Source organism: Brachionichthys hirsutus, chromosome 4, assembly GCF_040956055.1.
Source record: "Brachionichthys hirsutus isolate HB-005 chromosome 4, CSIRO-AGI_Bhir_v1, whole genome shotgun sequence".
NCBI classification, from domain to species: domain Eukaryota; kingdom Metazoa; phylum Chordata; class Actinopteri; order Lophiiformes; family Brachionichthyidae; genus Brachionichthys; species Brachionichthys hirsutus.
Window position 1 is genome coordinate 4,896,369 of NC_090900.1, and position 24,596 is coordinate 4,920,964.

At 45.7% G+C, this 24,596-nt stretch overlaps 3 protein-coding genes across 3 annotated transcripts in view; all 3 read right to left on the reverse strand.

Annotated features, from left to right (window-relative positions):
* The window catches only part of rilpl2 (Rab interacting lysosomal protein-like 2), a 2,059-nt gene extending 1,436 nt beyond the window's left edge, over positions 1–623 (reverse strand). Inside the window, exons 1-2 of the mRNA XM_068738679.1 lie at positions 187–623; positions 1–120 (exon numbers count right to left, since the gene is read on the reverse strand). The exon at positions 1–120 is cut by the window's left edge and continues 10 nt beyond it. Of these exons, the coding sequence (XP_068594780.1) occupies positions 1–120; positions 187–498 (432 nt within the window). The 5' untranslated portion in view covers positions 499–623. The remainder of the gene's footprint in view (positions 121–186) is intronic.
* A 391-nt stretch (positions 624–1,014) lies between these two features.
* On the reverse strand, positions 1,015–5,464 carry LOC137892916 (RILP-like protein 1). Its single transcript, XM_068738330.1, has 8 exons — positions 5,068–5,464; positions 4,422–4,572; positions 4,086–4,204; positions 3,724–3,990; positions 3,216–3,398; positions 2,640–2,803; positions 2,464–2,562; positions 1,015–1,765 (listed from the first exon to the last, which is right to left on the reverse strand). Exons 1-8 carry the CDS (start codon positions 5,356–5,358, stop codon positions 1,672–1,674), a joined length of 1,368 nt encoding a protein of 455 aa, XP_068594431.1. The 5' UTR covers positions 5,359–5,464; the 3' UTR covers positions 1,015–1,671.
* An 843-nt stretch (positions 5,465–6,307) lies between these two features.
* On the reverse strand, positions 6,308–22,030 carry hip1rb (huntingtin interacting protein 1 related b). Its single transcript, XM_068760813.1, has 32 exons — positions 21,902–22,030; positions 16,642–16,705; positions 16,238–16,380; positions 15,752–15,808; positions 15,504–15,584; positions 14,988–15,064; positions 14,765–14,826; positions 14,245–14,385; positions 14,068–14,125; positions 13,626–13,701; positions 13,240–13,407; positions 13,102–13,157; positions 12,937–13,009; positions 12,458–12,641; positions 12,296–12,384; positions 12,099–12,215; positions 11,918–12,019; positions 11,581–11,775; positions 10,706–10,853; positions 10,503–10,589; positions 10,307–10,414; positions 10,037–10,173; positions 9,726–9,836; positions 9,584–9,642; positions 9,321–9,351; positions 9,165–9,227; positions 8,935–9,035; positions 8,283–8,388; positions 8,001–8,124; positions 7,848–7,909; positions 7,376–7,606; positions 6,308–7,278 (listed from the first exon to the last, which is right to left on the reverse strand). The coding sequence occupies exons 1-32, from the start codon at positions 21,992–21,994 to the stop codon at positions 7,270–7,272; spliced, it is 3,213 nt and encodes a 1,070-aa protein (XP_068616914.1). The 5' UTR covers positions 21,995–22,030; the 3' UTR covers positions 6,308–7,269.
* Positions 22,031–24,596: the final 2,566 nt, after the last annotated feature.

A 24,596-nucleotide genomic window follows, 5' to 3' on the forward strand; every position in this document is an offset into this window, starting at 1 on the left:
CATGAGCTGGGCCTTCAGCTGGTTCCTCTCCTGCAGAACCTCCTTCAGCTCGTCCAGGGTGAAGCGCGGTCGGTTCGGGTCCGACAGTTCCACCACCATCTGGTTCGGTCCCGCTGTTTGCTGTGCGCAGAGAGGAAGAGGAATAAAACGCAGTCTCCACAACGGGACAGAGGTCCGACTGACGGCTGCCCCACTCACCGGTCTCTGCTCGGAGGTCTCGGTCTCCGCCAGGATCCGGTCCAGCTCGCCCTTTAAGTTGTCCCGTTCTATTCTCAGCTCCTCCACGGACAGGTTGTATTTATTCACCAGGGTCTCGAACATTTCCAACACGCGAACTATCCTGAACTGTAAATCGGACACTTCTTCGCCGGCGCTGCTTATTTTCAACAAATGCCGTCCGATGACGTAGGAAATGTCGTAAACGTCTTCCACGGTCAGCTCGAACGCCTCCTTCTCGAAAGCCAGAGCGGGCGACGACGACTCTTCACCGAACTCCATGACGTGAAAATGTAGTAACAGCTCGAATAAAGTCACCTTTTCTCCGCCGGGTATCTAGAAGAAGAGTAAATGTCCCTATTTCGGTCTTGAGTTCAACTTTATTACGGTCAGAAGGTAGCACCCCCCCTCCCCATCACTCGTCTGCCAATGGCGCGCGCGTCTGAGCGGCAGAGGAGGGCGAAGTATCCTAGCGACAGGTAAGTACAAAGAGTGTATATGCGTCAAGAGGACTACTTGTCCTATTCACCAACCGCCTGCGACTGTCACTTTTCAACTTGTGAGGGTCACGTGAGAAAAAACAAACACGTGACGTTGTGTTTTTTTATTTTATTGTTTTCTTTTTCCTTCAATTTTCTGATGAATTATTTTATAGATATTATAATATATTGATTCATATCTACATAACTGTAAACCGCAATAATATGTAGTATAACAATTAAGACATGAAAAAAATCACATGAAAAACAACCTTCACCACTTCTATCAGTTGACGGAAACAAAATAACGTCAAAAAGATGAAAAAATTAATCTTTATTACATTAATTCTGAGCAAGCATGATCTGACAGAGGCAACTCAATGCACGCTGGTTCTCACTGGATATATTTTACAACAATTATAACAATTGTTTGAAGTTTTTTGTAGCCTACTGGCCTAAGCCACAGAGTGTGGTGACTATAGCACCGTTTGTAATTATTTCAAAATATAATTTAGTGCACAAAGGAGAAAAAGCATCATCGAGCCCGTAAAACATGACTCAGCAACAAATACATCTTTGGCATGCCCCAAACATAAATAACAAAATAATTGCTAGTGAAAACTCAATTCATAATTTGAGGAATAATATACTTTATTTATTACATTTTTACAGTTCTGGTGACTTCATAAAAAATTTTTTTACTTTACTTTATAAAACTTTGGCGTCACATTGTCCAAACATTACAGCTCTGAAACACCGATAAGAGACTTAAAAACATTTGTCTCACAATTACTGATTTAATAATTTTTTTTTAAATGTACTTGCAAAAGTAGACACCTGTACTGATTAAAATGCATCCTTCATCAGCAATGCAGCCATTAGCCATATGCAACATGTATTTTAATAAACTGATGAGAGAAGCCAACAAGCGTTGACATGGTGTAGAAATCAATCTTAAAATAATCTGATCTCCAGGTCACATAGAAGATAAAAGTCTTCTGATCGGTAACAACGTGGGGTCGTCTGCGATCAAACCGGCGGCCACCATCGGCATTATGGCAGTGAAGATCCTGCCGGCGAATCGGCATAATGTCCAATTAGAGTTCACAACAATCTTCAGCACTCATCAGTACATGTTTTGGAATGCAATGAAAGACAGTCACATGATATGAAACTCACTTTTCCCATGTTTCTACACTATTATGGTGATTTTGGGTCCTTATCAACCCAAAAACAGCTAAAAAAAACCCATCCAGCCAATCCTTCGTAGTTTGGGTAGGTCTGTGATCACCTCCTGAAACGCGTCTGGAAGAAATCCCTCTCGGCTTGACGTCAAGCCGGGGAAACGTGCACATGATGTGCGTCCCTGTGTCTGCGCTCTCTTCACAGTCATGGTGGCGAGGAAGCTGAGCCGAAACGCGCTGGAGAGACGATGTCTCTCGGCTGGCCTGGGAACGCGGAAGAGCTGGAAAAAGCGGCCGGAGGGAGAGGGACAGGGACGGCTGGGCTTCCCTGCTTAGGCTGCTGCCCCCCCCCCCCCCCCCCGCGACCCGACCCTGGATAAGCGGTTCCACATTTTCACATCTTGTGCACGCTCCCCCTGCTTTAGACGTCAAGCTGAGAGGGATTTCTTCCAGACGCAAATATTACCGGACAGATAACCAAAATAATATTTTGGGGTAAAAGTCTGTGATATGATGCTGTTCATTGACGGTAAAGTTGCTTCAAAGTCCAACACACTCTTTTGTGTCTAAAAATCGTTACTCACAAGTGTCTAATTCCTGATTCAGGCTGGTCGGTGGAACCGGAACATGGAGGAGAAGATGGAGCACAAGCAGCGGAGCTGGTGTCCTCCTCAAAGTCCTCACTGAGGGATATGAAGGAGGTAACGGTTTAACTTCAGTCTTTGGTCACCTGAGAACTTACTTGTGGGATCATTTTTACGTTTTGTAATACGCCAGCTCTTCCTGCAGGACGAACACTTGGGCCTTGAGTTCATTTCTCTCCTGCAGGACGTCCCGCAGCTCCTGCAGGGTGAAGCGTGGCTCGTCTGAGCCCTCGTCCCGGCCGTCCGTCTCCTCGTCTGTCTTTGTCTCCGCTGAATTATTCTGCAGTGAATTCAGCCATGTGGCCGTGTTTTACGGAAAAGTCAATTTCACAGCAAAGCATGGAAAGTCGCTGACATACATTTTGAAACAGTCCGTCCGCATTTAATGTTTTTGTTAGCCGTTTGACATTTTGTGTGTTTCTTGTGCTTCTGTGATGTGTGACTGCTAATAATGACAGTTGGCAGAAACCAAAAATAAATTAAACGATGCAAGAATAAAAGAGTAAAAAACACCGCTTTTTAAAAAGGTTTAAAAAAAAAAAAAGGATTGAACATTTCCCCCCATCTTTGCAGTCTTAAATATACAGAAGGAATTATTTCTAGAGTGTATATATATATATATGTATATATCTTGATGTTAGGCCTCAACTGGAATCACTGTAAGAATGTGTGCAAAGTAAAGTGTGTGTTACCAGAAACAACATCTCATCATCCACATCTGCTCCGTTATTCTTTTCTCGGCTTGATGACACTGGGAGAGGAGAAGTCGTCTCGCCAAGCTCAAAGCAGGTCGCCAAGAAGGCGGAGTCTCCTCCACACTCCACCCACACCGAGCTTGGTTTCATGGCGGAGTTAGGCGGCGGGACTGCTGAAGACTGGATTGACGAAAACCAAAAGCGTCCCACTTACCCATTAGAAAACTGGCAGCGTGTATTAAAATAACTAGAAAAAACTGATCCAGATCAATTACTTATATTTTCCCCCATGTCCATTTATTTGTTCATCCGATTAGCAAAAAATATAAAATGGATTTTCAACATTTAGAGGGGCTGATGTGGCGTCTTTCTGACATTTTCTGCAGTAACTTTAAAACTAAAAAGACAATTTCCATGACATTTTGTGGCGCAGTCTGTCCCCGGTGGAGGTATGGCCTCTACTGAGGGCCCCTTGAGTTTTCTATTCTTACATCCTTCTTCTTACCTCCAGCTTTGCAGGCGATGACATTCCAGATATTCCAGAGCTCTTCATGATATCGCTCACCTCCCTCTCCAGTTCCCACCCCTGGAGCTCCCTGTTCAGCCTTGTGACCTCCAGCTGCAGGGAGTCCAGCCGCTGCCGCTGCGCCTGAGCAGCAGCTTCCAGCTCGACCCTCTGCTGAATCAGCGCCTTCCCCTGAGCCGCCGTCACTCCTATCCTGTGACGCAGATCCTGGTTGACTCTCGTCAGCCGATGCTGCTGCAGGTGGAGCTACAAACAAAGCTTATTTTATCACTTTACAAAAACTGTTTCCAAATGATACAACTTGGAAACTCATCATTCAGTAAAAAAACGCATAGTCCCACCTCTTCAACATCTTTGTTTCTTAGCTGCAGCTCATGGTCTTTAGCACGGAGTTCATCCCTCTGCTTATCCACCAAGTCCTCCAACTTTTTCATCGCCCGCCTCGCCTTCTCCGGCATTCCTGCGGGTTTCATAACAAAACACTGAAACATCTGTGCAATGCGTGGGAAGAGGCTGCCAACAGAAATACACACATCTGGGACTTCCTTCATTTAATGTTAATTTTAAGCACAAGAATCGCTACATGATGCTACAGGAAAGAGAACGCATGAATCAGATTTGCAAAAACCCTAATTCATCCGAAAGGTTTGAGAAATGATAACATTCTAACGACGCACCTTCCTGTTTCCGTGCCTCTTCCTCCGTGATAGGAGACTCCTGGAGGGGGAGGCTCACCAACAGCCTCTTGCTTTCAGCTTTTAAATGAGCGATTTGGGTCAGCAGGTCCTGGACCTCTCCTTTCCACAAATCCTCCACAAGCTCCAACTCCTGAGCACGAGAGAGACAGGAAAGGTGTGATTAGAGTGACTATAATAGAGCATGAGAACCATCCTCGGACCGAAAGCCCACAAGGTCACGGCGTGACATTGAATATTGAATACAATTCAGGACAAGCGTATTAAAATGATGCCATAAAGAATGCGTGCTGTAGTCAAAGAGAATGTAGTATCAGGCATCACAGCTATCCTATCCGATCACAGAAACTGCTGCATCGATTCATTGATCGATCGCTTTGTGTACCTGCAAGAAAATTAGTTCCGACTGCACAAAGACATTTAGTAACTTTTGTATTTCACAGTTTATTTTGGCACACTATGGGACAATATAGCAAAAACATAAATAAATATAAATCCTGCCATACTGATTAATTTATCGATCGTGAGTGACTTAAAGTGTCAGAATACAATCTTCATCGCAAACATGTCGGCTTTGAAGAGAAGACTTCACAAAACGAGTTCCAGGTTAATGAGGACGCAGGCTGACCTCCTGGTGCCGCCGCTCCTGCAGGAGTCTGTCGCTCCGCTCCTGGCGCAGCCGCTCCAGCTCCGCCCGGAGCTCCTCGGCCTCCTGCGCGGCGGCTCCGCGGCCGACCAGCGCCTCCAGCAGCTCCAGGACCCGCACCACTTTGGGCACCACACCGACGAGGGCCTCGCACCCGAACCTGTCGATGATCCGCTCGAACTCCCGTCCGAGCAGCGCGGCTGCGTCGTACACGTCCACCACCGTCAGCTCGGCCGCGGGTCTGCCCGCCGCCGGCACGACGCACGTTTCCATGTTTGTTTGCTTCGGTGTTTGTTTCTGCTCCGACACCGACGGAGACGCGCGACGTGCGGCCTCGGAATAGCCAAACACCGTGAGACACCCGGAGCCGCGCCGGTACTTGTTGTTCCAGTTTACTTCACTTTCTAAAAGAGGACACCTTCGGTGTTGCGTTCAGGGACTTTGGGGGGGGGGAAACTCGGTTGTGTCATCACAACTGTAAAAATATAAATACATCAAGTACTGTAATTATGTAATAAAAAAAAAGAATAACCTGAACGACAAAATGTTAGTGCAATGAAAAAGCAGATAAATCAGATTTAGTGGCAATAACTAGTGTCCTGTGGTGTAAAAGTCGCAGCAGCTGCTTTTCTTTATTTAAACACAGCGCTCACATTGTTTTACCGCGCACGTCATAATTTCACACACGCAATACCCACTTCTGTTCTTAAACAAGACGCATTTTAGACAAATTATCTTCGTATTCAATTACGGAAACTTCACTTAATTTGATTTATAACGCACTTTATATTTCGAGGAATCTCAGTATTACAGGTAAAATAAAAACAAGGTAAACAAAGAATTATATATATATATATATATACTTTTAAACGCACACACACAGAATGTATAGCAAGCCAATCCAACAATCCACACACATGCATACAGTAGGAAAGGGCCATTAACACGCTTGTTGGAGGGGGGTCAGTGCACTGCTCAGGGGCACCTCAGCAGTGCTGTAGAGGCAGAATTGTCCCTAATCAATACTCCATATTGCTTCTGGGCTGGGACTTGAGCCGGCAACCCTCCGGTTCCCAACCCACTCAACCGGGGACGTGTCCTAGACGTCTGGGGTCTTCAGACTTAGACATCTATTGACATTTTCTTTGAATTCCAGCAGTCACAAACCCAGAAGACGATAAATAAACGCAATGAGACATTTCATCAAACATTTATTGTTCATTTACAGGAGATACCACCATTATCTTTACTAAAATATATTAATAGATCTACGTGTGTATAAAGACATTTCAAACAGAGGAAAGACGGAACATAAAGAGATGCATTTAAAGACCCTGTAAGTAAAGCACCCAGAGGCATAGAGAATTAAAACCTTTATTCTGTACATTAACAAACCTTAAATCTTCATATTCAGCCTAAACGCAGCTCTTTAATCATTTTGGAGGCCTACGTCCACACGTTTGTCCACAAGCACAACATTCGCCGCTTTAATATTATTTTAGCAATGAAAAAGGGACATTCAATGGATGCATCAAGGCCACTGAGGCAATCATACTGTTGAGCACTTAAAAGAAACGCTGCCCATCACGATGGGAAACCCAGGAGGTATGTAAAACTTTAACAGACACAAACTCCACGATGCAACTCCCCATATTCCCTCAGCACCCACCACAACATAAATAGGATATAGTGTGTTAGGAAAAACGAAAGTCCATAAAGTGTGCAAAATTGTGTTCATAGATTGTCTCAATAGTTACGATCAGAAGTACAAGGTATGCTGATTATAATTCTAAAACAGCCGTAACACTCATCTAAAATTTCTCTAACAAAAAAACCCCACAGCCTAGAAATTCGCTATCAACTATTTTTGCTTCTTGTTGCTAAAGACTTAAATAAAAAGGCATTCTGCCAGGACGACTTGTATGGGTCTTAAAAAAACAAACAAACAAAAAAAAGGTTTTCCCATTCACTGACATCAAGGATATATATATATATATAAAAACCTTTATAGATATATATATCTATAAAGGTTTTTCGTTCACTTTGGCAAATAAAGTAAAACAGAGAAGAACAAAGAGATCAGGAACTTTAAATGAGATGCAGAATGCAGCAGAGGACCGTCCCATCCTCCTCTGGGCTATCCAACTCGCCATTCACGAAGCCCTTTCTTCTTCCAGTCAGACATTATTTGTACTAAAACACACAGAAGAGACAGCCGGATGAAAACCCGACAGTTTAAATCGTGTTCTGTAATGCACACTATGCAATAGGACTGGTTCGTAATCCTTACCAAGGATTTTGGTGACATGTTGGGTTTTTGGGCCAACTGAGGCTTCCTCAAGAGAGCAGGTTTGGTGTGTTTGGGTGACATGTTGGCAGAATGCGGCAGCGAGAAGGAGTCGCCGTTCCCCTCAGAAAGCTGCTCTAGAGGAGCGCCGGCCAACTCGTAATGCTTCCTCCTCAGCTCGCCCAGTCGCACCCGCTCATTCTCCAAGTGACTTTCTAATTCCAGCACCTTCACCTGAACGGTTGGAAAAGAGCAAGTGTTTATTTGTGGACGCAAACGGGCCCGTTTTCTGTCAGTCTACCATAATTAGATGACTTCTACGGTGTCAAAGCAGTCGCAGGACAACCGCTGTGCTCCACTTTGCTCATAATGAAACTCAATTTAGCAGTATACCCTTGTAAATAGGATTCTTTCTGAACCAAGATGCATGAAACATGCTTATTTTAAAGCCCCTCATAGTTCAGTGACGACTTACCTGCGATTCCATTTCTTCTTTTTTCAATCTAATAAGGGACAGCCCAGAGAAGTCCATAGTATCTGCGTACAAGAAGTGTTTGAATGAAATGGAGTCCTCCGACAGCTCATCAGAGTCCGCAACGATGACAGACATGGAATGAAGTTTGGTCACCTTTTTCCTCCAGGTTGTCCTGGCCCGTTTTTGTTGAGGCCACCACATTAGCTGCCATTTCATTGACGCGGCGGGACGCCTGCTGCAGAACGGTCAGCCTCTTACTGTTTCGGCCCGCCTTCACCTGAGTGCAGAAAAGAGAACTTGTGTGAGAGCAGATGATGCAGGTTGAACATAAACTCCTTCATTTACGCACAAAAAAAAGAAGGATCGGCAAATTTAAGGAGGAATGCACTCCGAGCGTAGACCTCCGCCAAGCAGCTCAGTCCTTTACTCCTTTACCTTTGAGGCCGCAACCAGTTGTGCCGTACTAGCAGCGATCTCATGGGAGCAGACAATTAACTCTTCGTATTTGCCGGTGTGCAGAACCACTTTATCTGCAGATTCTCTGCACGGAAGCAGGTAAAGACATGACGTCACTTCATTTCAGCTCAATGGTCGACAACAACAGAGTCATTTTAGGCCCGAAATATATATAAAATCATTAAAACCATGATCCGATTCGAGCCAACATGTTTTGTAAGTCTGCTACTAACTAATAAAGTTACTAACGGTAACGTATGATCGATTAAATAAATGCAGGAGTTGGGTTCATGTGTGTGCGCGAGTTTTTTTTTTTTTACACTTAGTCTCTGGAGTGCCGCTACTTGGACGTTAGCATTGCAAACATGAAGACAGTAAAAACAACAGATGCCAGCACATTGGCTGCGGAAGGTGGGAAATGACAACTCTGTCATGTGTTGAGGCACATTTAAAATGAGCGCTGCAAACAAGAAGTAGCATCGGAGAAAACGATTCATCTACATCAATGTAATGGTGAAGGAGGCAAAATGAAAAGATCCGTCCGTTTGGGTCTCAAACGTTTGGCACCCGTTGTCAGATATTAACCAATAACATACAAGTCACAATTTGATGATCTTAAATTGTGACTTACACCATCTCTGTGGCTCCCCATCCGACAGCCTTGGCAGCAGAGATAAGTCCCTCAGTCCAGCGAGAGTTTTTGGCGTAGAATTCCTTAATAGTGGCGGCACCCTGAACAGGGAAAACAACGGTACACTTAGTCCTGTGTAGCCGAACCACTGCAGGTTTGATCTCAGAAACAAAAGCTGCATTTTAAAAAGGAACAACTCGCAAGATTTAGGTTTGATCGGTGCGACTCACCCGCCCATCATCAACAATCTCCTTCTGCAATTCTGTAGATGCTATGATCAGCATGCGGATGGCCTACGGAAGGCGAGCAGCATCGACGCACGTTCATTAGGACGCAGATTAAAATAGCATGGGAGACATAATTTACCAGTTCAAATATATCAATACCTCCATTAGTTCAGTGCAGCTCTTGAGGATTCTGTGAAAGAGGGACAATAAACAAATTCTTCAGGAATTTATTGGTTGCGTTTGTTTCCTCAGTAAACAACCTTCACAGAAGATGCAGGAAACAAAGCAGGAAACGACTCTATTCTGCTTTAAGCTTTACACAGACGGCACAACAATGAAGTTCAAAAACTACCAGGGATCTCGTTTAACAGACGCATCCAGTTAAAAGTTGGGATTAATGAAGCTCCAGAAAATGAACAGACCCTTCATTGACCTCCAGCTTTATTCCCGTCGTATCCTTTCGTGCCTGGTTCATCATTTCCTGTAAATGAAACCAGTCGTCACATTTCTTTCAGCTCAAGTTAGACAAATTCATTCAAGACAGTCGAGTTCTACGTCACTTACGTTAATCCTGCGAACTGCCTCCTCAATGGCCGCTGATGTCGAAGCCATTTCCTTTTCAACCAGATCTCCCAGCTCGTCCTGACGAATGTCCATACCTTTCGGTCGCAGCTCCTTAATAATAATAGAAACAAAATGTGGTATAAAAGTAAAAAACAAAAATCCCTGAACAAACAGGAGCTGCCTCTTTATTTACAGCTAGCCTCGATTACTACTTTACTGCACAGTCGACTGCAGTGATGATCCCTAAACACATGAAGGGGGGCCACACTCGATTATTTATCATTACCAATTCTGTTCATGTCCCCTCTCACCTGTCCCAAGTGAAGGATCCTTTGGATGACGATGCGTATTGAGGCCGGGTCTGCCCTCTGCAGGCTGATCTTTGATTTCAGGTCCTGTAAGAACTGCAGACTTTCGGTGGCACAGCCTTTGCAGTTCTCGGTCAGTCCTGCAGTGGGGAAACGGGAAAAATTCAACTCATGGCGCATTCCTTTTTATTTTCTTTCTTCACCGACACTTTCCAAGTGTCACTGGAAACATTTGCAGATCAAGTTTGATTTTAAAGCACAAAGTGTCCTCACGGTCTGCGTGGTCGGTGGGAGCCATGTGTGCAGTGGCGCTGCCATTGATGATAGTATCCGCAGTCAAGTGGGAGAACTGAGTCAGGGCCCTTACCAGGCCACCAGCATCTGGTTAGAAGAGCCAGCATTCAGTCAGAAGATTATCAAACACGAACAACAAACAAAAAAGTCAAATCAAAAGGCAGAGCGAACTTACCACCCATGTTACGCAAATAATCGGCATGGCCCGTTTTCACCTTGTCCACAGAGCCCAGCGCTGCCTCCGCCCGACTGATGAGGTAATCTGTGTTTAGGAAACAAACAGATGGATGAAAACACAAACACAGATCCATGGTCTTTGGAACTAGCTCATCTCAGTTCATGTCTGAAGCGATAACAATAAGACAGCTGGAGTCTCACCTGGAGAACTGGTGCAGCGGATATGGAGGGGATCGTCTAGTTTAGCAACGGCATCTTGGATGATGCTCTCGGCCTCGACGACCGTACCCTGCAGCAGGGCGAACTGCTCGGCCAGAAGCTTCTGCTTCAGCTGGCCTTCCTGACCGGCCTGGGGATTGAAAGAAAACGCAAAACGAAAACGTGTCTGTTAACACGCGTCCATGAAGAGGGAAACCTACTGGTGGTACAAAACGGTGACTGGGCTGTTGTTTTTCATGAAAGGGATCCGTGCATGCTCATTTCAAAAGGAGAACAATGCAGCCCGTTTTCATATTCAGGTTAAGAGTCCTGAAAATTATGCACATTTTTCTGTTTCACCTTCACACCTGTTAAAAAAAGAACATCCATGTAGGATGAGATGATTTCTTAGTGCTTAAAATAACAGCTTTTTTAATTTCATGGCAGTTCAATGTGTACCCCCATTTTTTTCATAAAATCTGGATAATATCTGCAATCCAGAAGAACGCCAGTGGTGAGAGAGAGGCCCCCGCTCTACATGACTGTCAAAGTCCATAAACATCGGCCAATAATCAACCGAGATAGAGGAACACATTTTGAAGCTCCGTTGACTGCGATGTTAGTAAAAAATTCAAAGTGATCCAGAATCTCTTCTGGATCATCAACACAATTGAATCTGTTCCTGGTAACATTCAAAACATTTCCTCAAAATCCATCCGGAACTTTGAGTCATGTCGCCAACAGACAGACAAAAACACGACCTCCTTGGTTACAATTTGACGACTTTAGGAACGTGAATCAAGAGCCTTCGTTCTTTATTACGAAACACAGACAGACCTAACATCCTGCTGAATCCAAGTACCGAGACGTTCACCGACCTTCTCCTGCAGTTTGCCCTGCAGCTCTCCCAGCTCCCTGCTGCTCTTCTCTCGCTCCTGCTGAAGTGACGATTGCTGCAGTTGGGCCGATTGCCGCAGGGACGACAGCTCTGCCTCCTTCTCGCTCACAGATCGCATCAGACGCTCCTTCTCCGCCTGCAAAGCTGACATGGAGCTGTTCACCTGATCCGTAGTCTGGGCAAAGAGAGAATGCAGTGAGAGTCCGACAGAATGTCTGGAAATGTGCGACGTGTTTAAAGCCTCATTCACAATGAGCAAAAACACTAAATGATGGATTTAATGCGTCACCTTCTACCTCGTTGCTACATTTACTCACCTTCTCACTCGTCTGCAGAGTCGCTCTGACGCGCATAATCTCCGCCATCTTTTCCTCCAGCTCTCTCCTCAGTTTCTCCATTTCAAACTTCTGCTCCTCCAGCTACAGGGACAGGAACAGGAGCAGGTAACATCTGCACTTACCTACATGTTTAAATCAGTAACTCGTCACACCGCCAAACCTTCATGTCGGAATCCTGCTTTATCCGGTCCATTTCAAACGACAGCTGATTTTTGGTCCTCTCCACCTCTTCCTGGGTCTGCTGGGTGGCTGACAGCATCTTCACCGTGTCGGCGCTCTGTCGACACATTAAGGCGTTTAGCGCTTCCCACAACGACAGGAAATTCGAGACAAATGTGTCCGGACTGGTCTTTGTACCCTCCGAAGTAGCTCAGCATGGCTGGCCACCAGCTCCGTGTGCTTCTCCTTCAGCTTGTTGTATCGCTGCTCGGTGGCCTGGGATCTTTCTGCAGAGCAAAAGGAAGATGAAGGCCACAAACGTACGCACATCGGCATGAGAGCATCGCCTGTCCGTCTTACGATCCGCTTCAATGAAGGTGGCCTGTAAGCTCTCGTGCTCCGCATTGCGGCGACGCGTCGCCTCCAGCTCCATGCGCAGTTGCTCGTTCTCCACGAGGGCGCGTTGTTTCTGCGCACGCTGTTCTTCGAGTTCTGCCTCCAAACTATTGATTTGGGACTTCAGTTGGGTGATGTAGCGCTGAGCCTTCAGGGAAGAGGACAGATCAATAATCGGCTGGTGTTATTGTAAATCCGGTATTCTCGCAATAATGAAGCAAGTCGTTCTGCAGAGAAGGAAAAAAAAAAGGTGGGATTTTATTTGTGATGTCAAAAGCATCGATTGGACACTCGTCCCATTCAGAGGATCCTTCCTACATTTCAGATGATCCAGATTCCTTCACACACGGACAGTAATGCTGCTTTCACACCTCTTATATGAACACTCAAAAAAACCTGAAACCTCAACAGCAACAACTCGATTCAGTCAGACGAGCCCTCACCTCTGCTTTGACTCTTTCCAGTTCTGCTCTCAGCGATTCCAGGTCACGCTTCAGACTGTCAATCTGAAGATCCCTAACCAGACAGAAAGCGCGGTCGTGTTTCACTGCGACAGATATCAAATAGAAACCGCCGACGGGTTTAGACTGAAAGGCACACTGGCTCACCTGTCATCGAAGCCTCCATTGGGGGGTCCAAATGCCCGATCAAATATATCCACTTGCTGAGAAAGGAAAAAAAGCTTACATAGTGTCCGGTTGCTGCTTTACAAGCAGTGACGTGAGAGCGTCTGCAGAACGCTGCACCTGGGGTGGGGCCTCTGCCATGGAGGTCGAGGCGCTGCTGATGTCGATGAGTGGCTCAGGATCGTCGTCGTCGTCGTCCGGTTGCTCCGGCTCGTCATCGTCTGGGATGACCACCACTGGCTTCACGTGTTTGGCCAGTGATGCTGCGTGCAGAAAGTTCGGAGGGGACTGGCAAGGACAGAAAGAAAAATTAGAGCGTTGGTTAGAGCTGTAAAACCTCATTATGTTAAAAAAGAATCACCGTCTACAGTCTCCGTGAAAAAAATCCTGAAATTTCAACAAACTAAAACAGGCAATGTTCAATTTTGAGCTACCAGCAACAGTGTATGCGAGCCTGGGACTCGTTCATACTGAAGTCACCCCTCAGTTCAGCGCTCTGCTCTTACATCAGGCAGTTTGGGGATCTGGATCATTCTCTTGAAGAACATCATGTCTCTGGCTTTATTGAAGAAGGTCTTAAGACTGAAGAACAGGGGGAAAAAAATAAGATTAATTTCACATGTTATTAAGGCTCAAAATGCAGAATAGGTGTCTTCAAAAACTCATATTGTGCGTTTTGTGCCATAAATCCGGTAATATCGTTATTAGATAATGGATGTATTAAAACAACAATTCAAGCACACAATCTTGCCAATGAATTTAATTCCATCACCTCACAACTCCTGCCATGAATGTGACAAAAGTGATGCAAAATAACACCTCGCGAAGGGCGAGAGACGGGCGAAGGACGGGAAGCAATGATTTGCATCGGTTCAGGGCGCAGTGTGCCCTGGGAGAGGCAGGATTGTGTTGCCCCCCCCATCAAAACAGCTGCAAGGCTGTCGTTACCTGTGGAACTGGTCGTGGAAACGATCGCGGTGTCCTTGCAAGGTGTCGGCAGGGAGACCTGAAATGCACAGCATTAGTGAGAAAGTGTTCTTCATCGGAAGATTGAGCTTCGACCCTGTTGATGGTAACACCATAACAGGCTAAAATGACGAGTCACGGCTTATTCAGTGTTCCTACAGGCATGCAGCTTGAACAGGAGCTTGACAGTGAAGTGGTAGAGGTGACTGCAGTCCTGGATCACTTGGATGAGCGGAGACAGCCGACACTGGCCTGACGTCAGAGTGGAAATGGCGATGGACGTGTTGAGCTGCCGGATAACTGGATGAGACGGACAGGAAAACGCAGTTTGTTTAGTAGTAGCCCTGAACCAACGTTGACTTTAGCCATGCTGTAATTCACTGTGACCAACACGGCTTCCTGGGCCTCCACCCTGCCGGCCCAAGAAGTCAGCTGAGCCGCCTCTAATGGCAGGCATTTCCTCATCACTTAACAAATTTGGTCCTAACAGGAGATCATGAGTTAAAAATAGGTCAAGTTTCTTTTCCAAGGCCAAAAAACAGGCAGGACAAGGGCCGTTTGTTTTGCACATAAATTGATAATGTCAGCAGCTACAGCCTTTCACTGCAGCTCAGGTTTCTCCTCCTTGGAAGAGAGTAGGTCAGAGGAAAGCTGGGAGGAAGGTTTTTGGTTTTTTTACCCGTCTCAGCGAGCCTCAGCTCTGCGTCCATGTAATCAAACACCTCCACTGTGAGCTGGAAGCTGCAGGAGAGAAGTTGATACCCTTATTAGACAGAAAAGAGGCCCCGCTGAGAACCAGAAACGAAGGGACACTGTCAAATTAAACGAGCAGGACTTTAGCTTCCAAAGGGGTGGGCAGCCGCTCATGAAGATTTAAGACTAAAACTTAGTTGAAAACTCACACATTATTAATGTCCGTTCCTGCAACACGCTCCAGAACTTCATCCGAGACCTCCAGGTTGGGCGGAATATCGGCGTGCTGCGGAGGGACACGTTTGGAGGTTTAGCGTCTGCTCCCTTTCAAAGGTTGAATTCCGTGCATTTTCCAGAATAATTTGTGCATATCTTGGTAGCGTGTGGTGTGAAGGTTAGAAATGATGCAATAAGAGGGACAGTGAAGGTTAGACGTATTGGAGACAAGGTCAGAGAGGCCAGACTTCGATGGTTTGGACGTGTCCAGAGGAGAGACGGGGACTATATCGGTAGAAGGATGCTGAGGATGGAACCGCCAGGGAACAGGGCTAGAGGTCAACCCAGGAGAAGATACATGGACGTAGTGAGGGAGGACATGAGTGGCTGGTGTTGGGGGGGACGGTGCAAAGGACAGGGTGAAGTGGAGAATGTTGATTTGTTGTGGCGACCCCTCAGGGGACAAGCAGGAAGTACAGTAGTAGTAGTCGGTGGTGTCATGCACCTACCTTCACATGAAATTCCATTTTGGTGCACAGCAGCTTGGTATACAAAGCCACAAGTTGTCCATACCGATCGTGGAGGCTGGACTGGACGATGAAATGAGAAGTGTGAAACGAAACTTTTATTGGCTCCAACTAAATGGAGATTATTTCAGATGCATACACATGAAAACCATTCATTAAAAAAAAATCTATACATTTCAAATGCTTCCTTTAAATTAATCTTGAAAGATGCAAATAATGGCGAGTCTTACCCAGAGCTTCCCAATTTCTACTATAGAACTGTGATGCCTCGTGCAGTCTTGTAGAACCTGTGAAGGGGAAAGCTTGAATGAAAACACTTAAAAACACTCCTACAAAAAAAAAAAAAACATTAGTGACCAATAACTTCATCATCATTCCTGTAATTAGCGTAGAGTATGGAACGTTGTTTTGGAATTTGGATATATACTGGACTATGTAGGAAACGACCATCGGGTCGCTTTAAATAGTTTTTTTTACCAGGGAAAACTCAAAAAGAAAATCTGCAAAAGAAAAAAAAATCAAGACATTAAAAATGCAAAACTACTTTTAATGATTCATTTATGAGTAAAGTGTGGTGAAGCCAGAATAAATGTGGTATAAAAAAAAGTGATGTTAGATGAAAAACAAAGCCACACTGATGATGGGATCAACTCAACGTCTAGCAATTCACTAAAGACCGACTAAAGTTAAATTAAAACATGGACAGAATGCCTCACATTGCGGTGTCCGTCCCGCAGAACTTTGTGCAGTACATGGCAGAACTTCCAACTCAGGATGGAGCTGCTGGCCAGAGGGAAGCCCAGAGCGTAGGACCAGAAGGTGAAGGCTCCCTTCTCCCTGTGAGTCCCCAGGATGATTCCTGTCCAGTTTAGGAAAAAAAGCAACCTTGGGAGGACTTGCCGGCTATTCCATGTGTGGCTCGGACCGTTTCCCAACACAGAGTCAGTGACATGATAGCTCGCTCTCTCCTTTGTCTCTGTCGTGTTGTAAAATCCACTCAGTACCATGGTGATGATGGATATGAAAAAAGACACTTTATAAATTACCTAATTTACAAGTTTTAATATAGAAGCAACACCGTAAACGTGACTTTTACTACATTTGTTTCTTAAAAGGATACGTCGTGCATGTTTCTCCTTCACGGGCGTCTCGGTGGAGTTGATGGCTTTGCTAATGCTGCTCAGCTGGGTGGAGACAAGGACAAAATTAATCTTAAGCCTTAAATCATCGGTAGCAGGGGCTTACAACAGTTGTAATAACAAACTTTGCCTCGACAGACATTTGAATCATCCACCTGATTATAAAACCACAAAGTCGTGTGAAAACTCACCACGCCGCTGTGCAACCTGCCCGGGCAGGTTAAACAAGTATCACAAGAAGAGAGAGAGGCAGCGCACACAGTCTGGATCGCCACATCGTTGCAAAGGCGTCCCAGAGGATTTCACCCACACCCACTCTGGTGAAGCGCTTTTGAGCAAAGCATCAACTCCCAACTCCAGAACCGCTGAACTTGGACTGTCACCCGTTCGTTATTGTTTCAATATTAAAGAATGAGCAGAACATTTAATAACTCCCTTTTGTTTGGTAAAACGCTCCCTTTGGTTTCTGAGTCTGACAATCGTGACCTTCTGGTGAATATTTTCCTGGTTCATTCGACAGAACGCATTTCTCATCGTGTCTAAATGATGAAATGACCACAAATCCAACGATAACTAAGACCCTTGTTGTCCCGAAGAGAGGACACGAACACGACGGAACCAAAATCTGAACAGATTATTCGGAGGTCCTACATTTTATAGCACTTCCTAGTTGGTGGCAAATGGCACACGAGTGGGCCGTTTCTGCAGATCCTCTGTGGGACTGGACATGGATCCACCTGAACCACCGCGACCCCCCCCCCCCCACAGCTGAATCAAGCTTACAAACACACTGGTGTGCCGCACCTCAAGTAACAACTCCGTGCTGTTTAGCATGAGGGAAGTGTGACAGAGAAAGAAAGAGCCGGGTACAGAATAACTTGCTGCCATTCGGTCCCGGGTCACACGGAGGTGTTGCAACAAGACATGGGGGAGGGGGGGGGGGGGGGGGGGGCGGCCTGGAGAATAAGTAAAGAGATAACAGCAAAGTTTAAGATTAGGGGAATTGTGACAACACATTGCTAATTTATACCAAGGTAATACAAATGCACCACGTGTTAGCACGTCTGGATGGGCCCGTGTATAAAGGCTCATTTAAGCCAATTTAAATAACGGGTACGTTGCATTCTACTGTCTTATTAAAAAAGAAAGTCCCTTTAATTTGGCCACATTAAAACCTACAAAATAAACATCCATGGATCTGCAACATCAGATTTTCATTGGGAACTGACATCTAATAATCAACTCATGATCCACAATGATGAGTATTTCTTTTACTTTTTTTACATAAATGCAAAAATGTGGAATATAGAAGTTGTACATAAACGAGAACCCGGGACCTTTTAGCCTCGCCCTCAAAACACGGCTCAGGACATCCATTCATGCCCCAATAAAAGACTAACATTACTAAACCTGGAGCTCCCCACCCAACCCCACCCCTCAAAAACACACCTGGCTGGAATACAAATGACAGAAGGCCTTCTGTAACATCTCAGCGAGAGGCATATTGGTTAACGCAAGACCCCACCCACCACCCCATGGCCCCACGCCCCCCCATACCTCTGACGCCATCAAGCCGCTAGTCCCTGGTTTACACAGAGCGAGTGCAGCGGGCAAGCACGGCCGCCTGAGTGACAATGAAGGACTTGTTCGGAGGGGAAGGCCGACAGCTGGGGTAGAAGACAGGGTTGGATGGGGGGGGGGGGCACGCTCTGGCACGCTGAGCCTGGCACAGAGGCCTCCAGCAGATGGCTGCTGAGCGGCGAGGCTGCAGGGACACTCTCATAGTACATTCAGAATGGCTGCCGGTCACCGAGAGACGAGCGATCGGCCGTGAGCGGCTGGTAGGTACAGTCTGACGCCCGTGCTGTGGTGCAGCCGTTTGGGGAAACAAAAGCCAATTTCAAGGTCACCATGTGCAGCACTCCAGTGTGCATGACCTTGGATGACCTTGCTCGAGACTATCAAAAAGGTTCCTGGTCCCGTTTCAGCTCTTATTAGCTTTGTTAGCTACCTGAAAATGTACAGATATTTCCAATCAAAACGAGAAAATTAGACGACCCGACACACAGAACAGCGAGTCTCAGCATCCGGCCTCGCATCAGTCCGCTTCCTCAACGCCACCGTGAACGGCAAGTCACCATTCTAAAGCGAAACAGTCCAAATCTGGTCCGACTGCTCCCGCTACGCCGACGTGGGAACAGGAGCGTTCGTGCTGCGTCGCCCGACCAGCAGAGAGGATGGGAAGTACTGGACGGATCCCCGAGCCAGGTAGCGTCCCTGCAGCCTAAAACTCTGCATCCATTCGTTGACGCAGCTCCGGCACGGCGTCCTCGCTGCTTACCTTTTCATCCTTGCTCTTTAGCAGCGTGTCCAGATGCTTGGACATCCTGACTCATGCAGTGCGTGAAGTAAATCAAGTCGACGCATCGGCCTGAACTCGCTACCTCTGAACAGAACTCCCTGAACGAAGTGCACTTATTGCAGGTCCTTATCAGCATAGTTCAACAGACTGCTGCAGGGGATCTGGCTCACAAGGTCACACACACACACGTTACCGAGGTGAGCTACACACACCATTAATCAGAACAGGATGAATTATTAAAGCAGTGAAAACAGGGACAGCCCTGTAAACAGAACTGTAGTGTAAATGGTGAAACATCCTCGACAGTCACCAGAGCTTTAATATCTTACCGTTACTCGATTCCTCTCCAGCCTTATGTGGTAGTTTTTTTTTTACTAAACCAGTAGAATTGATCCCACATCAACTCAGACAATGGTAATAACCCACTCAAACCACAAATGGACAGCTAGTTCTCCCTTGTTCAAACAGAAAGCACATCAGGGTGACGCCTCCCATATGAAAACGAGAAAATTAAATCAGCAGAAGCACTGAGAAATTAGTCTGCTAAACTTTAATCCTTCGCATCTACTGGTTTTTCCTTGCAAAATAAATGAACAACAAATTAATCCGATCAAAGAACGCCCTTGGAACTACAAACATCACATGATTGTGCACTTAAGCGGTTTTTACCTCATCAAACATTATTATGGGATATCGGAGAGGTTTTTTAATGAACATACCAGCACATTTTTGGACATCGTGAGCATTTCCTAAGATAAAAAATACAATAATTAGCACTACATGTCCAAAACTATCCGACTCATGAGAAGGACTGGAGTGTGGAGACTTGTTTGCCGACACACGACACTGAACCTTACAAAGCGCAGACTAATTTATTAGGGCGTAAAAACAATCATGACCAAAGAGCTTTCAGTTTCGTTCCTACTCCGAGCCCTACACAGCCGTGTTTACCCCGCGGGACTCCCCACCCGCCCTCGGCTCCCTCATGGGCCCTCGCTCAGGCAACGCCAGCGAGGAAAAGCAAACACACCAGACGCACAGGACGCAGCGGGAGACATTTCACCTTGGTGCCGAGGTCGAAAGAGAGGGGAGAATGCAGAAGAGAGCGAGGGAGCGGTGCGGTCAGTATACTGAATGAATCAGCAACTAGACCAACGCTCTGAGAGCACAGACCTCCACCAAGCATCTCAGTCCCCTTTATAATCTGTTCCTGGTTACATTTCCCGAAAGATTCACCGAGATCCTTCCGTAAGTTTCTGAGTTATGTTGCTAAGCGACTGACAGAGACATGGCCTTCTCGGAGACGGTAATAATGAGGAATCCTGAGAGCCAGCCCATCGACAAGTCCTCTGTAGTGGACATCATGAGCCAATCGGGAGTCGGGCTTCTTCCTGGCACCGCCCCCTTCATTTGCATGTTTTCCAGCGGCTCCTCTCTCGCTGCACGATGCAACCGACCAGATCAAAAAGCACATGATGCCACTCCGTTCTGCGACACACTGACTGGCGCTTTACTAATGTGTCCAGTCAAATATTTTATTATGGGATGTCTCCTTTTGAGATTAAAGTGATTCATTTATTAACACCGCGAGCGAGAGTTGTAGATTTCTGCCTTCAGAATGAATGACTGAATGAATCATTGGTTTAAACATGTTCTTAATCACAATAACATGTTGATATTAACTTCTTGACCCCCCCCCCGGTCAGAGGGCAGAAGCTGGATTTGATTGGAGCGTTCATCTGCTATATTAGATATATTAGATTGGCAGCCTCGTGTTCATCGTTTGCCTTTGTCCAGTGGGAGAGAAGCAGCATGAATCCTGATCCGACTGCAGGATGCAACACTAGCAGGAATCTGATGTGCATCTGATTTAGGCCCCACATAAGAAAGTCAAAGCCCCGGCTCGGGTGCGATCGCGCTGCTCATCCGGTCCTGGATGAGTCGTCTTCTTTGGTTTGTGAATGTAGAGCTACAAACACACACTCATGTTAATCCTGACCGCAGTATCAAAACACAAGTTCTCTCCGAATACTTGAACAGGACTCGACGGGCAGTTGGGCCGTGTCGGGGACATTTTCGACTCCGCCTCTTCAAAAGCAAACAGAACGTTAAAGGAACAAACAGCCAGTCTGGGAACAGCTCAGCCCGTTCTGGATAACACAACACCGCAGGAGCAGCGAAGCCGGCGCCGCTTCACAGCTCGTTTGATTGCTCAACCCCGAGTCTTATCTCCAAGTCAATGGGGCGTGGAGCAACAATAACAACAACCTGCACACACACACACACACTCACTCACTCCACCTGTTGGATGAAACCTTCCTCATTCCTTCCTGGTGGTGTGTTTTTTTTAATTCCACAACAAACCTATGAAATATAGATGCAAGCTTTTGTGTTTCTTGAGTCCTAAAGCTTGCATCCGACAAAAAAAAAAAAAAAAACAAGAGAGAAGGAAATGTCAGGCAGGGAGGAAAGCCGGCCGAACAGGAAGGACGAGATCAGTGGGACGCCCGACAGAAAGGTTCCAGCGAGGAGGAATGAATGGTGTGCCTTTAAGCAAGGCACTGGGCCTGTGGGAACTGTGCTCAGATCAATGCACGGTTTTTAGCAGACGGCCGGTCTCTGAGACACTAAATTACACGCAGCTTTTTTTATTTATTTATTTTTTACCTCTGTTCAACCATCAAGAATCTCAAAGCAAAAGTTGAAGCCTTTCATGCGTAAATGTTTTTTTATGTACGCACTCATCCTCCGGTGTGCGCGCAGATGTTAAAGACACATTAAATGCGTAATGACTCCCGCAGGTGATTCTCGTTAAGCGGCGATGGGGCCTCCTCGGTAAACCGACCCCCCCGGAGACCGACGCGCACCCCCGGTTTTACCTGCTTCTTGTCAAAGTGCTCCCTCTCCGCGCCCAGGTTCGCCTCGGTCCGCTTGCTCCTCACCCGCGTCGGCACCTGCTTGATGCTGTTCATCCTCTCGACGAGCGGGCGACGACTCCACCGATCGGCGGCCTCATTACCGGGGATGCGTCGCGGCTGGGAGGAAGGAGGAAGAGCTACCCTCCTGTGACGTATTACGTAATGGCTCCACCCCCAAGGAGAAGAGGAGACGTCATCACCGCCTCCGTTTCATCTGTTCATGTTCATCCAGGTATGAAGGTTGTCGTTCTTTCTTTATTTATTCGTTATTTATTCGATTTTTCCCATTTACTTATAATGGAGATTTCTTTTAAATAAATAAATATATATATCTTGTAAAATATGGATTCAATTCACTCACCAGAAATCACAGTCATAAAGGGATCTGATATGCACTATCATGCAAAATGTCTTCTGGATCTGATCCAGAATGAGGTCAGGAAAGAGAAAAAAAAAATCTTAACATTGAAAACTCAATTTACTGATTCAAAAATCAGTTTAAAAAAATCAACTTCGATTTTATGGATACCAAATTTTTTTAGAATCTTTTGATGATGATTCAGATCACCATGTGGGCGGTGTACATTCAATTACGAGGGGGAATGAGCTGCTTGGCGGAGGTTTCTAGTTCATTTTTTTTCTCCTCCCTGATGCCACCTCAGTGAAATGAAAGCGCACGAGGATTATTTCCCATTAGGTTTCTTTTCCCTTCGTCTGCCGTAATTCAGTTTTAATCACCTGGTTTGACAATAACAGTTAAGTAAAGCCAGTTGATCTATGGCGGTAATAGCAAGGCTGGGGCAACGTGACTGAGATCATGCTATTGGCATGCAGTAGGTCAGGCAGCACAACTCACCCAGGCAGCGAGTGCTCAGCTCACTTCTACATATTTGTGCATCCTCACAAGATTATCCTGCCTGAAGAACAACACGTCAGCCAAGCTCTGGTTGATCAAGCCTAATGAGCCACAATCAGGATCAGCAGAAACAGGATCCAACCGGCCGGCACTCATAAGACGTATAACATGAGAAAATGTCATTGAGGCATGGTGACCTATGACCTACTGGCATGACCTCACTGCTGGGATCAGATGTATGTCCAGTTTCAAGAGTAGAATGATGACATAATACAACCCCCCCCCCCATTTAAAGCCCGTTGGGTTGAGTGGATGAGGTAGACGAGGGATAGTGTGAAGAACCTGCAAAGAATGGGAAGTAGCTCAGCTGAAGAGTGAAACGATGACATCACCCAGCGTGTCCATGAGGAGGATAACTGCAGTAATCAATGCTGATGGGGGAGACTGATTACTGACTGCGGAAAAGTTTGTATACTCCAGTTGATACATTTATGGTGCTTATGTCTCTGTTTGTTTAGGATTAAAATAATCACTACTATTTAGGAACTAAATGCTAATTCTTGTTCTGAAATGGTGCATTTTCAAATTGCTTGCATGAATAATCAGGGTTATATAATTAAAGCATCTCCAATAATGAGTAAAATAAAATAATGGTTTTTTTTGGGGGGGGAACTGTAAGAACAGCAGCTAATAAAGTTGTGGCTAACAATGTTCAAAAGGCAACCGTCGTCAATTAAAATAACTGAATGTCTGTCCGGCAGAAGTAATTAATTTCATTGCATTATCTATTTATGGCCAGCTTAAAGTAAGCTGCCCATTATATCTGCTGATGATCTATCTACGGCATGCAGAAAAACCAGTTGGTTCGTCCTCTGCGACGGTTTCCTCTGACTTTTATTGTTTTATGTCCTCTGGCAAAACCTTAAGAAGGAAATAAGTTTCTTCAGTTGCACGATGCATTTTCACGCGGTGACGACGCGCGGGGGCTCGGGCCACAAGCTACCCTGTTTGATCGCATCAAACAGAAACCTCAATAAAATCAAAAGCATCTCAAGCAGTTTCTTTTGTTCCTTTTAGGCTCTGTCTGCATTTAGTCGAGGCTGTGAGACTGGAATATCATGTTGGTGGCACCAGGTGGGGTAGAAACCGTGAAGCGTTGTTCCCCAGGTATGCAGGTGAAATAAGACGAGCAGATGGGACAACAGGGAAAAGGGAACAAAAGTTTTTTGTTCTGCAGGCCAAACTGGTTCTGTCTGTAAAACACTATGGTCTGCTTTTACTCCACAAAAAACTACCCATTCATAAAATGCTTGGCATAGCAATGGCCTTCTTTGCTCTGCCGACAGTATGCGTCGCACGCACCTTCACAGAACCAAGGTAAAGTTCTGCAGCATGTTTTGGATACAAACACTAAGCGAACAAATAAAACGTTACAATCTCTCATGAAAATCAGCTTCACCCTCACTGTCAGAGGACGGATCACTCAAAATAGAGGCAGACCTCCTCCGAGCACCTCAGCCCCTCTATATATTGTGATTTACACCAAAAATAATGGCCCTATAGTTATTTTATCTATATTTTTTAGATTCCTTAACCATGAAAACAAACCTTTAGCAATTTGATTCACATTGATATCATAAGTTTAGAGGTAATTCACGAAAAGCACACTTTCAGTAATGGGGGATTCTTCTGGATCTAGATTCATAGCTTGTGAGGATATAACAAACACGTTTGTCCACTACTAATTCCACAGTGTCTTGGTAAAAGCCAGCAAAAACAGAAACTTTTTTTTGTATTGAA